At 35.6% G+C, this 20,351-nt stretch overlaps 1 protein-coding gene across 2 annotated transcripts; it reads left to right on the top strand.

The window, feature by feature from the left end:
- Positions 6,924-15,855, top strand: LOC110265865. Of its 2 annotated transcripts, none has more exons than XM_021109301.1 (2): positions 6,924-7,984; positions 15,618-15,855. In XM_021109301.1, exons 1-2 carry the CDS (start codon positions 7,725-7,727, stop codon positions 15,700-15,702), a joined length of 345 nt encoding a protein of 114 aa, XP_020964960.1. In that variant the 5' UTR covers positions 6,924-7,724; the 3' UTR covers positions 15,703-15,855. The 2 variants fall into 2 exon arrangements, with proteins under 2 accessions (XP_020964960.1, XP_020964959.1); XM_021109300.1 differs by having other exon boundaries at positions 6,928-7,989; positions 15,623-15,855.

Here is a 20,351-nt window from a genome sequence, read left to right as displayed (position 1 = left end):
ATCTAAATAATATTTAGTTTACTATAATCTATTTTAATATAAAAATTGTCAAACATAGACCACGCCAATACCAACTTACTTTTGATCAAAACCAATTCTATACAAATTCTATTTATAAACTTTAATCTAAACACACACTAATTCTGTTCTCATATTTTTTTCCCGCACTCTCACTCTCTCACTTGCTCGCTCATTCAGTCGCTCACTCACACTTTCTTCTTCGTCACGAAAATGACGACAACTGCGCAAAGAATGATGAAGTTCTTGGATTTCACACCAAAGATACTGTCGATGGGAAAGATTTTTTGTAAAGATTTGGCACGTATTCACTGAGAAGATTGATTGGAAAGATCCAAACATTTGGAGCATCTCTTTGGAAAAATTCACTTGACACTACCACAAAAACGGAATTTAGCCACCAAAATTTAAGTACGAACGTTAAATCGTGCTAAAAATACATGAACTCCGCTAGGGAGACAATGAGAAATCTTGAAATGTGTACAATAGGTTTTGAATTTGGCCCAACACAAGAAAAAAAAACTCAAACAGTTATTTCAAAAAATAAACCATCCCAACCCTAATTTACCAAAGGAATTAAACCAAACACCCTCTTGCCTCCCCCCCAAACCGTCTACTACCCCACCCTCATCAATCATCCCACCTCTCCCGCGTTAGAAGCTCCCTCGCCGGCCATCAAACAACCATCCACGTAATTATTAAAAATAATCATCCGACTACCTAGTGAAATAACCATCCAACATTTGTTAATTGTATATACTTAAACTGAATCAAATAAAATAATCATCCAATTAAGAATTAAAATAACCATCTACATACCTAGTAAATTGAACATCCAGGATCTAAATTCGTCCGTTAATGTATATACCTTGAAGACCTGAGGGGAGCGAAATCCAAGAAAGCCAAGTTGGCACTTGCCTTCTTGATATATTCAATCCGATACACCACCTTCACCGGAGGTAACCCACCAAACTCCAAATCATCGTACACGTGGCACCATCCCCACCCGTTGTATGTCGCGGATGAAGACAATGGGACGGTGAAACCCACCGGCTACAAGGGGCTGCACGACCGTCGTGTTGTTGGGCTGCACGATGGACGCAGCGTGAAGGGGGTGTCTTCGTCAGACATTCTCGGACAGCTGGTCGGCGTCAGGTTGCGTTCTGGACGGCGGACGGTGGTGATCTTCGCAGCATCAATGCGGAGAGAGTGGAAGAGACTGCCAGAGAGAAAAAAAACAGCAGCACATTCTTTGCATTCGTAAAATGGAGGAATACGTAAATTCCCCATAACCAAATACTTATTTTTTTTTAAATTGGAAATTATTAGGAATTAGTTAAATTAATTATTAACAGATTATAATATCAATTTTACTCCTATTGTACACTAAACTCATTGTCTCCCTATACTTTCTCAAAATAAAAAACATATCTTCTATTTATCACCAAACATCATTACAGTGGCTAAATTTTGACATTTTTCTACAAATAATATTTTCCATAACCGTTGAATTCGAAGTTTATACTCCTCTAACTCTATTTCCTCTGTATACTCCCTCTGTCTCATATTGACATGACATGATCGTCCTGTCTTGAATAAATTTAATTTTTTGAATAAATTTATTAATATATAATATTATTTTTTAAATATTCTGACATTAACACAAATTTATAAAATTAAATTCAAAATATAAAAAAATTAATTTAGATAAAATAAAAAACTATAAAAAAATAAAGATAATATTCTAATATTTGAGTTAATTATAAAGATAAAATTTATTTAGTTACAATACTATAATTTGGATAAATAATAAAAAATTCAGTAATTTTTAAGTAGAAAAAAATTTTCAATGAATCTTTTACTAAAAATAAATTGTTTTATCATTTATTGGATTTAAAAGAAATGAGAATCAGTTAAAAAGAAAAAATTTTAGTCTTTATTTATATAGTTTAGTACTCACGACGTATCTTTGTGAGTGCTGTACTCTTATTATATGCATAATTATCTTTTTAAAAATTATTTTATAAAATTAGAAATTAAATTTTTTATTTATACTATTATTTAATTGGTATATACCATTAATTAATTATTTACCAATTTTTTAGTTATAAGAAAATTAATACTAATTAATTTGCAAGTAATTATTCGCTTATCTAAAAATTCGTAATTTTATTAAGTAACAAAGAAATTAATTTGTAAAATTTCTTATAACAATTTTATGTGATAATTAATTTGTATAACGAAATAAAATTTTAGTAACTGACTTAGTAATTAAAATTGATTAAACATTACATTTTTCAGGCAAAAATATTTACAAAATTAAGTTCAAGTATAACTCTTATTATATTGTTTCGTGCATAATACGTAAATAATTAAATAATACTGCATTGTTTGAATCATCAACGGTATGAAGTGAGGAATAGTGAGGGTCATATATTTATTAAAGTGATTTTTTGATTATTTATTGTTATTATAACAAAAATTAAAGATAAAAATACAGGCTCAAAATTTAAATTTAAATTTTTAATCGTATTTGACCAATAAAAAAAATAAATAACTATTGTATTAAAAATAAAATAATTTAAAGTATATTTAGTAGATAATAAACAGTAGAATAAGAAGGAATATTTGTAAGGCAATTTACTCATTCTTTAAAGAAAAACGTTACCAGATTACAACTTTTTGAATATGCAGAATGCAACTTTCGCAATTATATATAAACCGCTATAGGATACCACGGTTTAGGATATTACACGTAAATTACTACAAGATATAACTGTTTACGTTGGTTTGCGTGAATACAAAATCTGCTATTTCCTGTAACGGTTTCTGAAGGAGTTGCATGAAAAAATCGCTACATCCTATAGCGGTTTTTTTTTTTCCAAGTATTGCCTCTTGCTTTAGCAAATATTCAAATGAATAATGGATGTGAGCTCTTAATAATAGAGTGATAACTCCATAATTCAAAAAAGTTGAGTTGTTTTTTTTTTGGTGACAAAAAAAAAAAAGTTGAGTTGTTGAGTTTGAATCCAATTATACATACTAAAAATTCTTCATACAGTATCAACCATCGAGCCATGTTAATGTTTTAGGTTTATTCCATTATGCCTCCAATTGTGAGTACAATCGGAGTTATTTATATTTTTATATATCATGGTTGTTCCATCTTGTTTGGTACTTTCACTTGGAACTTTTTTTTTATAATGGTGTCCTACAACTTTTTCTTTTTATGTTTTTTTTCATATGATATATGTTGTTATTTTTATGAAATTTTTATTAAATCTTATTTTTTCTATTCTTTGATGTACTCTATTTTTGTTTTGTATAAAAAAGTTTTATTTTTTATTCGACTTTATAAAATTTGTAATTGTAATTATTATATAATACGTTTATTATCAAAATTTTGCATAATATGAATTATGATCCTATAAAAAAGGATAAAATAAATGAAAAAAAATGATAAGAAACAATAGAATCTTAAATAATAAAAATTTATAGTTTAAAATAATACTAAATTATAATTACTACAAAGTAAATATTTAATTTTTTTTATTATTTTTAGTACTCTCTTTTATAATTACAATGCTCGTATGCTATGTTTTATTGTAATTTTTTTATAATATAGATTATGACCCTAATCAAACATCTCCAAATGAATAATCCGCTACTACCTCAAGTGGATTTATAATTATTCAATTTCTGAAGAAACCGCCAAAGGGTGTCACGGTTTCTTCATGCAGCCATTCGTTCAGAAATCGCTATAGAGTGCATTGGTTTCTGCATGCACATCGTTTAACGTAAACTGCGACAGGGTGTAGCGATTTACGTGCAATCCTAATTTGTGGGAGGGTATCGCGATTTTTAAAGATTTGTAGAAATTGCATTTGTGTCTGCATTTTCCAAAAGTTGTAATCTGGTAACATAATGTTTCAAACAATTTAAATAAGTAAATTGCCCTATTTTTAAGATTAAAGAAAGTTGAAAGACGACCTAAATAACAATGACCAAACTGAATTTTTAAGATTTAAAATTTTGGCGAAAAGTTAAAGTAACCACCTGAAAAGTCTAACATAACTTCCCATCACTTTTATTCACGTCGGCTTTTGACTCCTACTTTCTGCAGCACCTGAAAGAATTTTCTTTAACCACACTATATGGACCCTATCATATGATACAATATTCTTCAAATTCAAAATATCTACTTTTTTCGTTCATTTTTGGTATTATTTGTTGGTTTTTTTAGCATATTTTCTCGTAGAGCAAAAACGTAATAAGTTAGGAGAAGCCTTTTAGCAAAACTATGACAACCATAGAATATCAACAATGAAGAATTTGCAAAAGGTTTGGATGAAATAAGTCTCAACCAACTGCAACTACCAGACAAGATTATAATGACCCTTTAGTTGTGAATGTCAAAGGTATATGCAATTTCAATTTTTTTTACGTGATTTTTTGAGTTCTAATGTTTGGTTTATTTCTTTTATTCAATTTTGCATTTGGTTGTAGACACTTCTATAGGAAGAAATCACAACTCGCTAAATGACGGCAATTCAAGTTTGGCATTTAAAAAATGATGAAAAAGTCATGATGGAACTTGATGACCATGGACAAGGTCGAGACAATGGTGCGAACTTATTGGTACGGTTTCTGTATATCCGGTAGGTTTTGGCAAATCTAAATCTATTTTTGGATTTGCAACTGGTGGAGTTTCCAGCAACATATCTCAGCAACATGTGATAAATTTAGAGAAGCAAGTTGAAACCTTAAAGAAAAAGTTATGAATAAAAACCAAAATCCAGTTGGCAGCACAAATTTTTGTTATCAAAATATGGCAACGAAATGCCTAATCTGTCCAATAATATGCCAGATATTTAATTGATGTATTTAATAAGTAATAGTTAAAATTTTAAATATATTTACTCTAGAAGATGTTAGAATTTTTTTTATTTATGTTAGAATTTTTTAATTTCTTATTATATACAATTTTAAATAAATATAATTTTAATTTAATTAAATTGTTCAATTAGTCACGGTCAAACTAATATAAAGGACTACAAATTATTTAAAAAAACAAGTTAGTTATAGAAAAAACGTAGCAAATTAGCATAAATTAACCACGAATTGAATGTAAAAACAGTACGAGTTAGCCACAAAAATAATGTGATTAAATAACCCGATGTTAGCCACGAAAAAAATTGTGGCTGAAAAATCCAGCCTGCACAAATTAGCTACGGATAAAGTGTGATAAAATTATACTTTTCGATTTGATTATTCTTATTTAGCCACGACATTATGTTTTGGCAATGATATATAAATCGTGGCTATTCGAAGATTTCTACGATCATTAAAAATGTAGCTAATAACTCCGAAATCATGGCAAATTGAAAATGCAACCCCCTCGATTAGCCACAAATATTCTTTCATGGCCAATGTAAGGTTGCTACCACTATCTTTGATTTTAGCCACGGTTTTTTCTGTGGCTAAATGTAACACCCTTACTATTAGAATGTCACGCTTCCGGCTGCGCCACTCTGATAGCGAGAAGTATTACGATGACTTCATATACTTAATAATAAAATAGGAGTCTTTGACTCGAAACCATAACGCTGTTTTCTTAAAAAAAACGGAGATACTTTTACTTGAAAACAAACAAGCATATACATATATACAAAACTTCTTACTCAAATAACTTATAAATATTATATACATACATGTCAGTACAGTCACGACTCCCAACCCTCTTACAAGAATGTAATAATAAAGGCAAAAAAAATCTATATCATATTTATACAAACAAAAAATAACACATCTAAGAACCTAGCAAAAACTCCGCAAGCTTCCTCGTCCGTCCTGAAAAGAGAAGTCTGTAGGGGGTGAGAGCATCATCCTCGCTAGTTCTCAGTAGAAGGTTTAAGTATTGTCAAAAGAAGATATTTCAAATAAAACTATTTTCAATCATAGTGATTCGTCAGTTCATAATCCAAGTTTAAAACTCATATTTTTCTTATAAAAATTTCACAAAAAATAACATTCCATACATTTTACCACTTGCTAAGAAACCATTTTAACCAAAACTTACCGCTGATCCAACCAATCACGGCCTCCGGCCCAAATCAAATCAACTCGCCCTCCGGCCTAATTCAATTCAAATCACCATCAAAACTCAAAATAGAAATCAATCACAAGTACAAACAAATACAAGGCAATCACAGTTAAAGAACAGCTATAGTAAGTATCACAGTTACCAGTTAAATAGAATTTAGCAGATAGGCAAACTAAAACACGTAAGCACACCAAAAAAAAAAGCAAACAAATACAACATGATGCATGCCTATCCTACTGGCTGTAAGCTCATGTGTCAGTTACTTTGCTAGAACCTGACATATCCAGTAGTTAACCCGGATATCGTTTTCTTGAAAACCGGTAGGCGGTATACCACCACAATTCCTACTTGGTGAGTGGTACACCACTATGATCCCCACTATTGCAAGTGGTACACCACCATGATCCTCGCAAGATTTTCAATTGGAAGACACACATCCGTGGGGGTAAATAACCACGATCCCTACCATCAGTGAGCGATACACCACCACGATCCCACAGACATTGCGACACGGATAAGCGGTATACCACCACGATCCTTGCCAGGCCAAAACTCAATTCAAAACCATAATCTTTTAAAATCTTGACCCAGAGCAAGCGGTGACAGAACTCAACCCTTGCCTCTTACCTGGTGTCTTGAACTTTTATCCAGAGCAAGTAGACAACGCCACTGCCTCTTACCCGGTAACATATATCTCAATCATATTCAAATTTTATTTTCAAGTCCATTTATCAATAATTTCAAACTCAAAACATAATTTATTCTTTTCTAAATAAATCAAACTCAAAAAATAATCATTTTCTTAATAACTCAAAATCAAATCATATAACTCTTAAATCCAAATCTTTTTAAATAACCACCTAAACAAAGTCTCCAATTTTTATAAAAATTTCGGCAGCATCCGCTCTAAAACTCGAACTCTGTCACCCTTCTCGGGTCCCATCCAAACATTCTTCAAAACCCTTCTCACCCATTTTCAAATAGCAAATAATTTCCAAAATTAAACTAAATTTCGATAAATCTCTTCCAGTAATTCAAGAAAAACTAATTCAACAACAACAGCCAACTATTTAGAATACTCAACTTTTTCAATCAATCAATCAATAAATTAAACAATTTCATTCATCCAAAACAACTCAATTCAATCCAAAAGACTTACGAAAATCATAAAAATGCATTTTTTTGCATTAATATCGACTTATAACAATTTTTTTAAAGTAAATTGAGTTTTAAGAAATTGCCCTTACCTCGAACGCGACTTAACTACGCGACAAACTCTCTTTTTCTCTTGGCCTACAATCTCGGCAGCCACAACCACAACCCATTCCACCCTCGCAACAACAACGGCAACTCCAATCACGACATGCAACAACTAGGACTCGACCCTTCATTACCGAAACCTCAGAATCTTTAATGGATTATAACATAACACTGATTTCAAGGGGTTTCAAAAACAAAAACTTTTACAAAGACGACAGGGGCTCCTGCGGCAATTTTCGGCAGCTAGAATGGCGGCAATGGTGAGAGAACACTACGGCAGTGACGGTGGCACGACTTCCACCCTCCTCCATCGAGTTCTGGTCCTCTCCCGGCGACGGTGTGCATGGCGACGGGAGGCTTCTTCTCCGACAACGACAATGGCGGAGCCTTCGGCAGCGGTGACAGTAACTCCACAATGGCTCCCTCTCATGTGTCTTCTGTCTGTTCACGAACCTCCATTGACGACAACGATGAAGACCTTGATGGCGACGGTCTCCCTCTCGCACAGGACACGACGGCGCTCTCTCTCGCGTTCGTCTCTCTTCTTGGCAACGGAACGGCTCCTCCCATGCAGCATTTCAGCGGCGGCGAGGTCTCCCTTGGCCCATTAACGGAGGAAAAATGTCGATAAAGATTTTCACAAAGATATCACGTTGCAAGTATAGTTCTAAACCGACAATTAAACCTCAATCAATGTTTAGATTATTTGTCACAAATACAAACCCAATAAAATTAACCGAAGTACTCAAACATCGGGTCGTCTCTCAAGGAATTGCAGGGAAGTGTATTTATTATTGGTTATGAAAAAGCATATTTTTGGGTTTTGTAATAAGAAACAAGAAAGTAAAATGGCAAGAAAAAAATTAATAACTAAGAAAGCTCTTAGCAAGGAAAGAGAATTAGAAATTCTATCATTATCATCATCATCATCAATTGTGATGGTAAATGTGAATTGCCTTCACTTAGTTAACCTCTAACCAATGGAGGAAGGTCAAGTGCATATATACAATTAACTTGAGTTCACAAGTCCTAGTCAACTCATAGTGAGAGACTAGCTTTGGTGAAGTTCAAGTTAACCGGCAATCTTCAATCACCAATTAACAAAAGACTTTTGATAACTCAAGAGTCTCTAATTAATCAATCTAAGTCAAGAACACAAAAATCTAATTTAAAATCCAACCAAGCATTTTATCAAACACTTGGAAGGCATAAAATAAAAGCATAGAAAAGTAATAAGAGAATGTAAAATCTAAGACCAACAATTACAAGGAATCAATAATAACAAATGAAGAAAGAAGCAATAAACCTGAAATACCTCAAATTGTATTAAATAGAAAATTAAATCTAAGATGAAAAGTTCATAAACTAAATTGGAAAAATAAAGAAATCAACTAGAGAATATAAACTAAGATGCTAGAATAATAGAATGTAGAATAGAAACTAAATTAAAGCAAGATGGAAATCTTAATTGAAGAAGAAATAAAGCTAAAAAAACCTAAAACATAGAGAGGGGAGAGAGCCTCTCTCTCTAGAAACCTACATCTAAACCTCAAAATTGTGTGAATGAAAAGTGAATTGAATGATTCCTCTCTTCTAGCCTCCCTCTGCAGCCTCTTATCTGTATTTTTGGACCTGAAACTGGGTCAAAAGCAGCCCAGAATTTGCCCCCAGTATTTTCTGTTGATTGCAGCACGTGATGCTCGTCATGCGTATGCATCGGTACCAGATTCTGAAATCCTTAGTTTCTTGTGTTTCTTCCACTTTTGCATGCTTCTTTTCCATCAGCTAAGCCATTCCTGCCCTATAAACCTTGAAAACACTTAACAAATATATCACGACATCAAATGGTAATAAGAGATGATTAAAATTAGCAAATTTAAGGCCAAAGAAGCATGTTTTCAATCATAGCGCAAAATTAGGAAGGAAAATATAAAACATGCGAATTATATGAATAAGTGTGAGAATAATGGATAGAATCCACTCAATTTAATACAAAATAAACCATAAAATAGTGGTTTATCAATCTCCCCACTCTTAAAGATTAGCATGTGCTCATTCTAAGCTCAAGAGAGGCTATAAAGGAGGTGAAGAGGAATTGTAAAATTTATGAAATGCAACCTATCTATATGAATGCAACTACATGCAAAATGCTTATACCTACTTAGTTAAAAGTAAATAAATCTTCCAAAAAACAAATATGAACTGAATTCCACTAATTCGAATTCCAAAATAAAGTACAAATAGACTTGCAAGAAGAAAGCTCGTGAAAGCCGGGAACAAAGAATCGAGCATCGAACCCTCACCGGAAGTGTATACACTCTAATCACTGAATTATTTAAGGTTTAATTCTCTCAATTCTCTACTAACCTCGCTTTCTAAGGCTTGCTCTCTTATACCAATCAACCAAAATTTAATTCACGAATACACATATCAAGAGGTCTTTTAAGGGTTGTAATGGGGTTAGGGTCAAGGTAGGACTGTATTTGGTCAAGTGGATTAAAATCCGAATTCCTGATTAACCTAAACTTCCCACCTAACTTAAGATAATCCATGTAATCAGAATATAAAATCTAACTACCCATTCACTATGTTTTGTCACATATTCATGCATTCGAATTTGAGTACAACTCATATGCATTGCTACTACCATTTACTTTGGGGCATTTTGTCCCCTTTTTATTTTTTTTCTCTTTTTTCCTTTTTTTTATTTTTTTTTTTGGTTTTTCTTTTTCTTTTGTTTTTCTCAATGCATTCGATTAAGGTATTGAATGCATGAACATGGCCTCAACATTCTTTTCACATTTTCACAAAAAAGTCTAACATACTCAATTCTCAAACCAAATATTTCCAAACCCAATTTTCCCACACTTAAATCATGAACACTCTCGCTAGTCTAGGCTAACCAAGGATTCAAATTAAGGACATTATTGTTTTTCACTTAGAGTTAATGATGTGCTAAAGTATATACCAAATGGGGTAAAATAGGCTCAACATTGGTTTGCAAAGGATAATGAAAGAGTAAGGCCATATGGGTATGTGAGCTATAGTGAAACAAAGGCCTCAATCACATAGGTGCATGCATACATCAAACAATGGAAATAGAGAATCAAGCAAGACAAAGATCAAAATTTTAGAGAGAACAACACACACCATAATAAAACATTGGTTGATAAGATGCAACCAATCAAGTAGGTTCAAAATCTCACTAGTTTTGTGTGTTCGAGCTCTAAACCATGTTCCAAAATAAAATTCTTCAAGCAAGTTTAACAAAAAAAGTTTTTCAAATTAGTGAAATGCTATGAAACAGTTTCTTGGAAGAGAATTCATGACTTCAACCAAGTAGTACATACATGCAACCAACTAACTACACATGTAATCTATTATGCAATGCAACAACTCACTAACAAATAAAATAAGAATTGGTGTTGAAGAAGGAAGTATTTACCCACAGAAGTCGGTGTCGACCTCCCCACACATAAATATTGCACCATCCTCGGTGCATACAAAGATGTGCAAGTGGACGGGTTGCTACAACTGATGCGCTTTCTCAAAAGATTGTGCACAAGAACTTGTTTGTCCGCCCCATTTAGAAGTTTTCTGTTTTCCTTCTTGGTGGCCATCCTGAAAGAAAAAAAAAAGGAAGAATAATCCACAAACAAAGATATGCAAACAATTAAAATATGGGTGGGCTAATGCCAAATAATAATGAGGTTCTCAACTACATGGTAGCTACGACATGTAAGTGGGAAGACAATGTAAGCAGAGGGCATAACAACTAAATACCAAGCAAGTCAAGAAGCACCCAAAATAATGTAAGAAATATGCAATAGTTGAGTAAGAAAATTTAACGCCAATGTGAAAACAACAAATATAGAAAAGAAAAGGAGAAGAAACAATAAAGTTAAAATGCAATGAATGCGAGTATGCAAAGGTAATAAGTAGAAGAGAATAAGGATGAGAAGTTAAAGAAATGAAGAGGAGGAAAGTAAGAAAGGGAGAAGAAAGAAGAAAGAAGTGAGAAAGGGGAAGAGAAGATTACAGAATGAGGAGGCGACGCATATGCGTCGGTCACGCGCACGGGTGAGAAGCAGAAATTAGAAGGTGATACGTACGCCTCAGTCACGCGTACGCGTGGAGGTGAATTGTGCTCCTCGCACAACACTCGCACAGTACTGCACAACTCTCGGTTTTAGAATTGAACCATCAAAATATTAGCGTCGACGCGCACGCGTCGTCCACGCCTACGCGTAGGTGGTAAAAAAATGCAAATAACGCGTACGCGTCACTGACGCGCACGCGTGGGTTGGGTTGTGCGCTCAGTACCCCCTAGCGCGGTCCTGGCACAACTCTCTGTTCAGGTCGCGTTGTCGCGCCATTCCAGTACGGTTTGGGCACGAACCAAAATTGGGTGTTGACGCGTACGCGTTGGTCACGCGCACGCGTGACAGCCCTTTTTTTTAAATAAGAAACTAACAAGCTATCAAAGTAATGCCAAACATTATTAAACAAGTAAAACCACACTTAAACTAAATAAACATAACTAAAAATGAAAAATTTAACTTATTACCAATATAAATAAAAAAGAAAATAGGAAGAATTTACCATGGTGGTGTATCTCCCACCTAGCACTTTTAGTTAAAGTCCTTAAGTTGGACATTTGGTGAGCTCCTTGTCATGGTGGCTTGTGCTTGAACTCATCTGGAAACTTCCACCAATGCTCGGACTTCTAATAAGCTCCAACATTTCCAAGTGAATTCACCACTTGATAAAGTTCTTCACAAGCTTTGAGCTCCCAAAGTTGATCATCTTGTATGCCGGGATCCCAAATCTTGTTTCTATACCTGTCTTTAAGTGAATCCTCATAGTTCCAACCGGGTGGCAAGCAATTTGAATTCTCAATGAAGTACTAAACTCTTCTCTTAGATCCCACCAATTGATCACTAGTCCAACCCTTGCATCTAGCTCTTGAAATCTCAACCTTAATGAGTCTTGATTTGTAACTCCAACCACTAAACATCCTTCTCTTACACTTAATTCCACAAAGCCTCCTAAGTTGGCCATTCGTTTCAAGAATACCATACTCAAGTGGGACAATAACGCTAATAGAGATAAGTTTTACCCACTCAAATGAAGGAGTAGACGGCAACCTAGGTAGAGAAGTCTCCAACGATCTTGACAAAGCATATTCATCAACTCCCATCCAACCTTGCCGAAGGACTTCCACCTTTTGAAAAGATTCTTCACTTTCAAACTCTTCCTCACTGAGTTCACCCAACTCTTCTCCGTCACTCAAATCATAAGTATGAGGTTGAGAGAAATCTACCTCAATGTTGCTTTCAATGTCATCGAAAGAAGGCTTTTCTAACTCAAGGATTTCACTTGTGGATGCAAATTCATTACTAGGAGGGCTTGATTCATGATCATCATTACCAAGGAAACATGCTTCTTGATCTATCCCATCCAATTTCTCATAGGGAACATGCCTTGGAGGTTGTGCACTAGCCTCCTTAACATCAATTTCAAGCTTCTTGGAGGAATACTCTACAACTCTAGATTCCTATGGAGGTTCAACATCTCCTAAGTCTTCGACCACTTCTTCCTCTTCATCAATTATGGCTTCCTCCAATTGTTCCAATACAAAGTCACATTCCTCACTTTCCACCGGAGTTCCTAATCTCTCCTTCATGCTACGTTCTTCATTAAATTCTTCACATGCATCCATGGGGGTACTTTGAGTGTTGAAGTGCAGTGAAGCTAAATTATCTACTACCTCAGTCAAGGTAGCTATAAACTCTAGTGTCGTCCGCTGCATCTCTCTTTGCCCTTGAAGAAGAACACCAAGGGTGTCATCCATTGGAGACTGGAGTAGATATGAGGGTTCATCGGTTGGGAGAAGGGGTTCATAATAGGAGGGTGGTTCATCATGATAAGGATGTGGCGGTTTAACACTCTCCATCTTTTCCACTTGTTGCACAACACACTCCAGTCCCTTGTTCTCAAGTTGAGATTTTTTAGCCATGAGAGCTTCGTGTGCTTTTCGGCTTTCCTCTCGCTCCATTTGATGGATGGTTGCTTGAAGTCGATCCATTTCTTCCTTAAAATGATCCCGTGGCTCTTGTTTTGCTTGGCTAACATAATTAGGATCATATTGCTCTTGAATTGATGGATATGGACATTCCCCTATAGAGGGTTGTGGTGGAAAGGAAAATTTATCTTGTGGTTGAAAGTTCGCATGCATTGGAGATGGTGTATATTGAGGTGGTGGTTCTTGGGAAGAATTGGGTTGGAATTGGGGTGGCTCTATGTATGGTGCATTTGGCTCATAAGGTGGTTGGTATGGGGGATAAGGATTAGGGTCAAATGGGAGTGTTTGGTAGGATGAGGCTTGTGAGTATGGTTGAGGGCTATATTGAGAAGGGGGTTTATAGGTATATGGTGGTGGTTGTTGATTGTCACAAGGAGGTCCACCATAACCATTGTCTTGGTATACATCATGAAATGGTTGTTGCTCATAGTATATTGGATAGGGTTGTTGCCAATAGGGTTGATCAAATTCTTGTGGCTCCTCCCATCTTTGATTGTCCTATCCTTGATGCAAGCCTTCATTATAATCTCCACCTCCTACAACATAATTGTAACCACTCTCATAGCCAAAGGGGTGAGAATTCATTGTAGCAAGAGAAAATAAAAACAAAAACTAATAAGAAATAAGGAAAATAAACTCTTAAAACTAGAAACAACTAATAAAGAAACGAAAAGGCAAACATATTCACAATATTCACACTAACCAATAATAAGGCACACATTTGCAAATCCCCGGCAACGGCACCAAAAACTTAACGGAAGAAAAATGTCGGTAAAGATTTTCACAAAGATATCGCGTTGCAAGTATAGTTCTAAACCGACAATTAAACCTCAATCAATGTTTAGATTGTTTGTCACAAATACAAACCCAATAAAATTAACCAAAGTATTCAAACCTCGGGTCGTCTCTCAAGGAATTACAAGAAAGTGTATTTATTATTGGTTATGAAAAAGCATATTTTTGGGTTTTGTAATAAGAAACAAGAAAGTAAAATGGCGAGAAAATAAATTAATAACTAAGAAAGCTCTTAGCAAGGAAAGAGAATTAGAAATCCTATCCTCATTATCATCATCAATTGTGATGGTATATGTGAATTGCCTTCACTTAGTTAACCTCTAACTAATGGAGGAAGGTCAAGTGCATATATACAATTAACTTGAGTTCACAAGTCTTAGTCAATTCATAGTGAGAGACTAGCTTTGGTGAAGTTCAAGCTAACTGGAAATCTTCAATCACCAATTAACAAAATACTTTTGATAACTCAAGAGTCTCTAATTAATCAATCCAAGTCAAGAACATAAATATCTAATTTAAAATCCAACCAAGCATTTTATCAAACACTTGGAATACATAAAATAAAAGCATAGAAAAGTAATAAGAGAATGTAAAATCTAAGACCAACAATTTCAAGGAATCAATAATAACAAATGAAGAAAGAAGCAATAAACATGAAATACCTCAAATTGCATTAAATAGAAAATTAAATCTAACATGAAAAGTTCATAAACTAAATTGGAAAAATAAAGAAATCAACTAGAGAAGATAAACTAAGATGCTAGAATAATAGAATGTAGAATAGAAACTAAATTAAAGCAAGATGGAAATCTGAATTGAAGAAGAAATAAAACTAAAAAAAACCTAAAATCTAGAGAGAGGAGAGAGCCTCTCTCTCTAGAAACCTACATCTAAACCTCAAAATTGTGTGAATGAAAAGTGAAGTGAATGATTCCTCTCTTCCAGCTTCACTCTGCAGCCTCTAATCTATATTTTCGAGCCTAAAACTGGGTCAAAAGCAGTTCAGAAATCGACCCCTGCGCTTTCTGTTGATTGCAGCACTTGACGCTCGTCACGCGTACGCGTCGGTACCAGAGTCTGAAATCCTTAGTTTCTTATGTTCCTTCCCCTTTTGCATGCTTCTTTTCCATCCTCTAAGACATTCCTACCCTATAAACCTTGAAAACACTTAACAAACATATCACGGCATCGAATGGTAATAAGAGATAATTAAAATTAGCAAATTTAAGGTCAAAGAAGCATGTTTTCAATCATAGCGCAAAATTAGGAAGAAAAATGTAAAACATGCAAATTATATGAATAAGTGTGAGAATAATGGATAGAATCTACTCAATTCAAGAAAATAGTGGTTTATCACCCATCGATGCTGTATATTCTCTTCCTCCCTTCTGTCTTCCTCCTTTCCCATTACCATTTTCCCTTTCTTTTCTTCCCTGAATAGTTCATTTCTTTTAGGTTGTGGGTGGGGTGGCGGCTAAAGTTAGTGAGTAGGTTAGGGTTAAATAAAATTAGGGTTTGTGTTGTGTAATGAAAACGGAGATTTTGAGGCTAAGGTATTAATTGAAAACTTAAATATAATACAATTTACTTTTCTTTAAAAATACTATTTACCTGTTAACTTGCAAATTATTTTCAATTAAGTATTCTAATTTAAAATTAGAGATAAATAATTTAATTTGCCTTCAATTCATAAAATCAAACTAAATTCTAATTATTCAAATTTTAATAGTCAAAATCTCATTATTTTTAAATTTCTAAAAAATTAAATTATAAATAAAAAAATTACTTAATAATTATAAAATTAGACAAAAAAATTTATTTAATTTTCCAAATTTATTTTAATTATCTTTAATAAAATAATTTCTGGAATTAAAGTCTTTAACAAATAACTTAATTTGAAATTGACTCTCAATCAAATTTCTAAAAATTTTGGGTATTACACTAAATCCCTTATTTCTTATAGTGTGTGGCAAGTACTTCGTCGCTGCTATACGCTCAAATAGGGAGATGGAAGATTTCAGTCAAGTAGATGTATGTTGGAATGTATTTTTTGTCGAGGTATATGATGGCCACCATGGTTCTAGAGCTACTTCTTACGCCAGCCAACATTTGTTTCGCTTCATAACTAGTTAGTTAATCTCCTCATCACCAAGATATTATTCGCTCTATAGAATACAATTAGCTAAAGATGCTGACTCAATCAGCAAGAAACCAAATCTTGAAGCATAACCCTAAAGCACATTTAATCTCCTTAAAAGCTTTAATTTTTGGTTTGGTTAAATTTTTTATTTATAAACACAGAAGTGAAATAGTGGTTTATCACACGCCTTGTGCGAGTGAACAGAATTGTGAAAATTGGTACCTGTGCGTACGCACACCCCTATGCGTACGCACACTTTTTAAAAATCCCTTTGGGCGTGCGCACGCACACCCCTGTGCGTACGCACACGCCATGTTTCTCAAACTTAAACTTCGTTTTCAACTATTTCACCTTTCCAACAAGCTTGTAAACTTCTGTGACACCTATTTAAGACTTTTTGGCTCGTTTTTGGATGTTAAGTGTGGAGAAGGTCTTAGGTGGTTTTATTTGGGTTTTACTTTGAAAAGTTAGCAAACGGAGGTTTAGGTTTCTGGTGTATTAAGGATGAGTTGGTTTAGAGAGAAGGAAGAGTAGTGATCTTGGTGATTACTGACAACGAGTTGAGAAACTAATGAATTAATGAGTTCGGAATGGAAATTATGAATGATTATGGTTGACGGAATGAGTATGAGTGGAAGTGTGCTATGAGGAGTGGCCTCTGATATTGAATATGTGATTACGATATGCATTGCTCTCTGTTGTAGGGGTTGTGGCAATCTCCCGCCTACGTTCGGATGTGAGAGTTGAAGCTGGGTTTCTCACTCATACTTATCGCTTAAGAGGAAGGTGGTAGGGCACTCTCCCTCGGAACGTTTCCCTCTGAAAGGAGAAGGTGGTAGGGCACTCTCCCTCGGAATTATTCCTCTTGAGAATGTGATTTCTCTCTGATTACAAGGTGGTAGGGCACTAACCCACAAAATCATGCGGCAACTAGAGGAAGGTGGTACGGCATGCTCCCTCGAAATGTTTCCCTCTAAAAGGAGAAGGTGGTAGGGCACTCATTTCTCAGAATTATTCCTCCTTATGTGCAATAGAGAGACTAATCTGGGAGTTGTCGACCGGATTTTCTGTCGGGTTTGGCATTATAACCGACATGTGATATCACAGCCAATAGGATAGACATTCTTCATCTGCATCTTCTATATGTTTGCTTGCTTTGATTACTTGAGTTTTCCTAATTGTATAATATGCCTACTTGCTTCTTGAATTACTTGTTATATATATGAATACTACCTGTGTTTTCCTTGCTTGCATTATTTGTGTTTGTCTGGTGCTAAGGAGGTTAGATAGGCGGTGACGATGGGATCGCACGGAGGGTAGGTTGGCGAAGGCTGTGGGACAGCGGTGATTAGATTTAGTTAGAAATCCCCTAAGTCTAGATGCCTTATTTATTACTTACGGTTTAAGTTATTTATTTACGTTAAGCTTGAATATCCTGTATCGATGTGAAGTTCTAGAATTCCTTTCGGTGTCCTGGAGCCTTACATCTTACATATTGGGCACTGTTACCATACTGAGAACCTCCGGTTCTCATTCCATACTTTATTGTTGTTTTTCAGATGCAAGTTGAAAATCACCTCGTTGTTTTTGGACATGGTGACAGAGTGGAGTATGGTTCCTCCTTGGTTTATTTCTATTTTACTTTGTTGTAGTTACTCTCACATCTCTTTGTATATTTATCTTTATGGCCTTAGAGGCTTATTTGAGAGAATAGTTGTATAAGCTTTTTTTAACTCCAAAACCCTGTATGTCTGTATATACTAGTCGGCTTAAACTCCGCAAGTTGTGGCTAGTTCCCTATGATTATTATACTCTTATATCTATATATGTTATATTTTCTTGCATCTATACCTTGTGTCTTGTGCGTTAGCTTTGTGTGAACGCTTCACGCTTTTGTAATTTTGTTTTTGAGTTTAATCCTTCATCGAGCTTCTAGATTATATATTATTTCCTTCTATATAAATATGTATAAGCCTTAGAATTGTCGTAACCTTTGATTAACCTTTGCTTTACGGCTAGAGGTAAGGCTCAGGGTAATTAGGGTGTTACAAATGCGCTGCCTTTCTTTAACCTGAAAGGGGATGGCCGTCGAGTAGGGCCCATCTTGTGACGCAGCCTTCGACCACTTCAAGAGGATTTTGTCGGAACCACCAGTACTCGGTAAGCCAGAAAAAGGGGAGCCTTTATACCTGTACCTCGTAGTGATAGAAGAAGCTTTGGTTGCCGCTTTAGTACGAGAGAAAGGCAAACGACAACAGCCCGTGTACTTCATAAGTAAGGTGCTCCATGGGGGTGGAGTTGAAGTACACATGGCTAGAAAAGGCGGCTTTCACCGTGTTGGTTTCTTCCCAAAGGCTAAGGCAATATTTCCAGCGGCACCTGATCACGGTTGAGAACCGACCAAGCGATCAAGCAAATATTGCAGAAACCCGACCTAGTGCGGCGGATGATGGCTTGGGCGATAGAGTTATCCCAGTATGACATCCAATATGAGCCTTTTCATGCCATCAAAGCCCAAGTAATGGTCGATTTCTTGGTGGAAATAGTCGGTGATCCACCAGAGGTCCCGAACACACGGTGGAAGCTTCATGTTGATGGAGCATCCAACCAAGTGTTTGGTAGAGCTGGGATAATATTAAAGAACTCAGAGGGAATGACTTATGATCAGTCTATCAAATTTGAGTTTCCGGTCTCGAATAACCAAGCAGAATACGAAGCCATGATTGGGGGCTTAATACTAGCAAAAGAGGTCGGAGTAACAAGACTCAAAATCAACAGTGACTCCTAAGTGGTAATGGCCCAAGTGAACGTACCAAGATCGGGACCCGCTACTACAGAAATACCTAGAGAAAACTAAATAGTTGTGTAGGGGTTTCGAAGAGGTAGTTGTTCAGCATGTCTCAAGGGAGAGGAACACTAGAGCCGACTTGTTGTCGAAATTGGCTAGCACCAAACTCGGGACAGGAAACCGATCCCTAATCCAGGACTGGCGAAAGAACCATCGGTATGTGAAGAAATGCCTTAGGTGCCAAGAGAATGCAAACTTTCATAAAGCACCGGTTGAGGAACTAAGCTCATTCATGGTCTTCCGACCTTTCTCCCAATGGGGAGTCGACTTGCTAGGCCTTTATTCCGACAACCCCAGTACAATACAAGTACCTAATCGTGGTCATTGACTACTATACCAAGTGGTTTGAAGCTGAAGCACTGCCAAGTATATCATCAGCAAATTGCCGTAAATTCTTGTGTAGGCAGGTGATCGCCAGGTTCAAAATTTCTGATATCGTGATATCAGACAACGGGATGCAGTTCTTCGATAAGAAGGTTGGAGAGTTCCTGGCTAGGCTTGGTATCAAGCAAAGGTTCTCCTCTGTAGAACACCCCAGAGTAACGGGCAAGTAGAGGCGGCGAACAAGATCATCTTGAAAGGGTTGAAAAAGCGTTTGGAGCAGAAGGAATGCTTATGGGCAGACGAGTTGGCCTCGGTCCTATGGTCTTACAGGATGATGCCACAATCTGCTACCGGAGAAACGCCCTTCCGGCTCACCTACGGAGTAGATGATGTCATTCCCGTCGGTATAGGGGAACCTGATGGTGTATTTTTGTGGAAAAATGAATTTTTCCAAAACACCCAAAACTAACCGGCAAGTGCACCGGGTCGCATCAAGTAATAATAACTCACGGGAGTGAGGTCGATCCCACAGGGATTGAAGGATTGAGCAATTTTAGTTTAGTGGTTGATTTAGTCAAGCGAATCAAGATTTGGTTGAGTGATTTGTGATTTGCAGAATTTAGATTGCATGGAAAGTAAAGGGAATGGGTAAATTGCATTGAATTTAAAGAGAACTGAAATTTAAAGTGCTGAATCTTAAAGAACAAGAAATTAAATGGCAGAAACTTAGAACGCAAGAAATGTAAATTGCAGAATCTTAAAGTGCAAGAAATGTAAA

The sequence above is a fragment of the Arachis ipaensis genome, chromosome B08, assembly GCF_000816755.2.
Source record: "Arachis ipaensis cultivar K30076 chromosome B08, Araip1.1, whole genome shotgun sequence".
Classification (NCBI taxonomy): Eukaryota; Viridiplantae; Streptophyta; class Magnoliopsida; order Fabales; family Fabaceae; genus Arachis; species Arachis ipaensis.
This window is presented reverse-complemented; position numbering and strand designations above follow the sequence as displayed.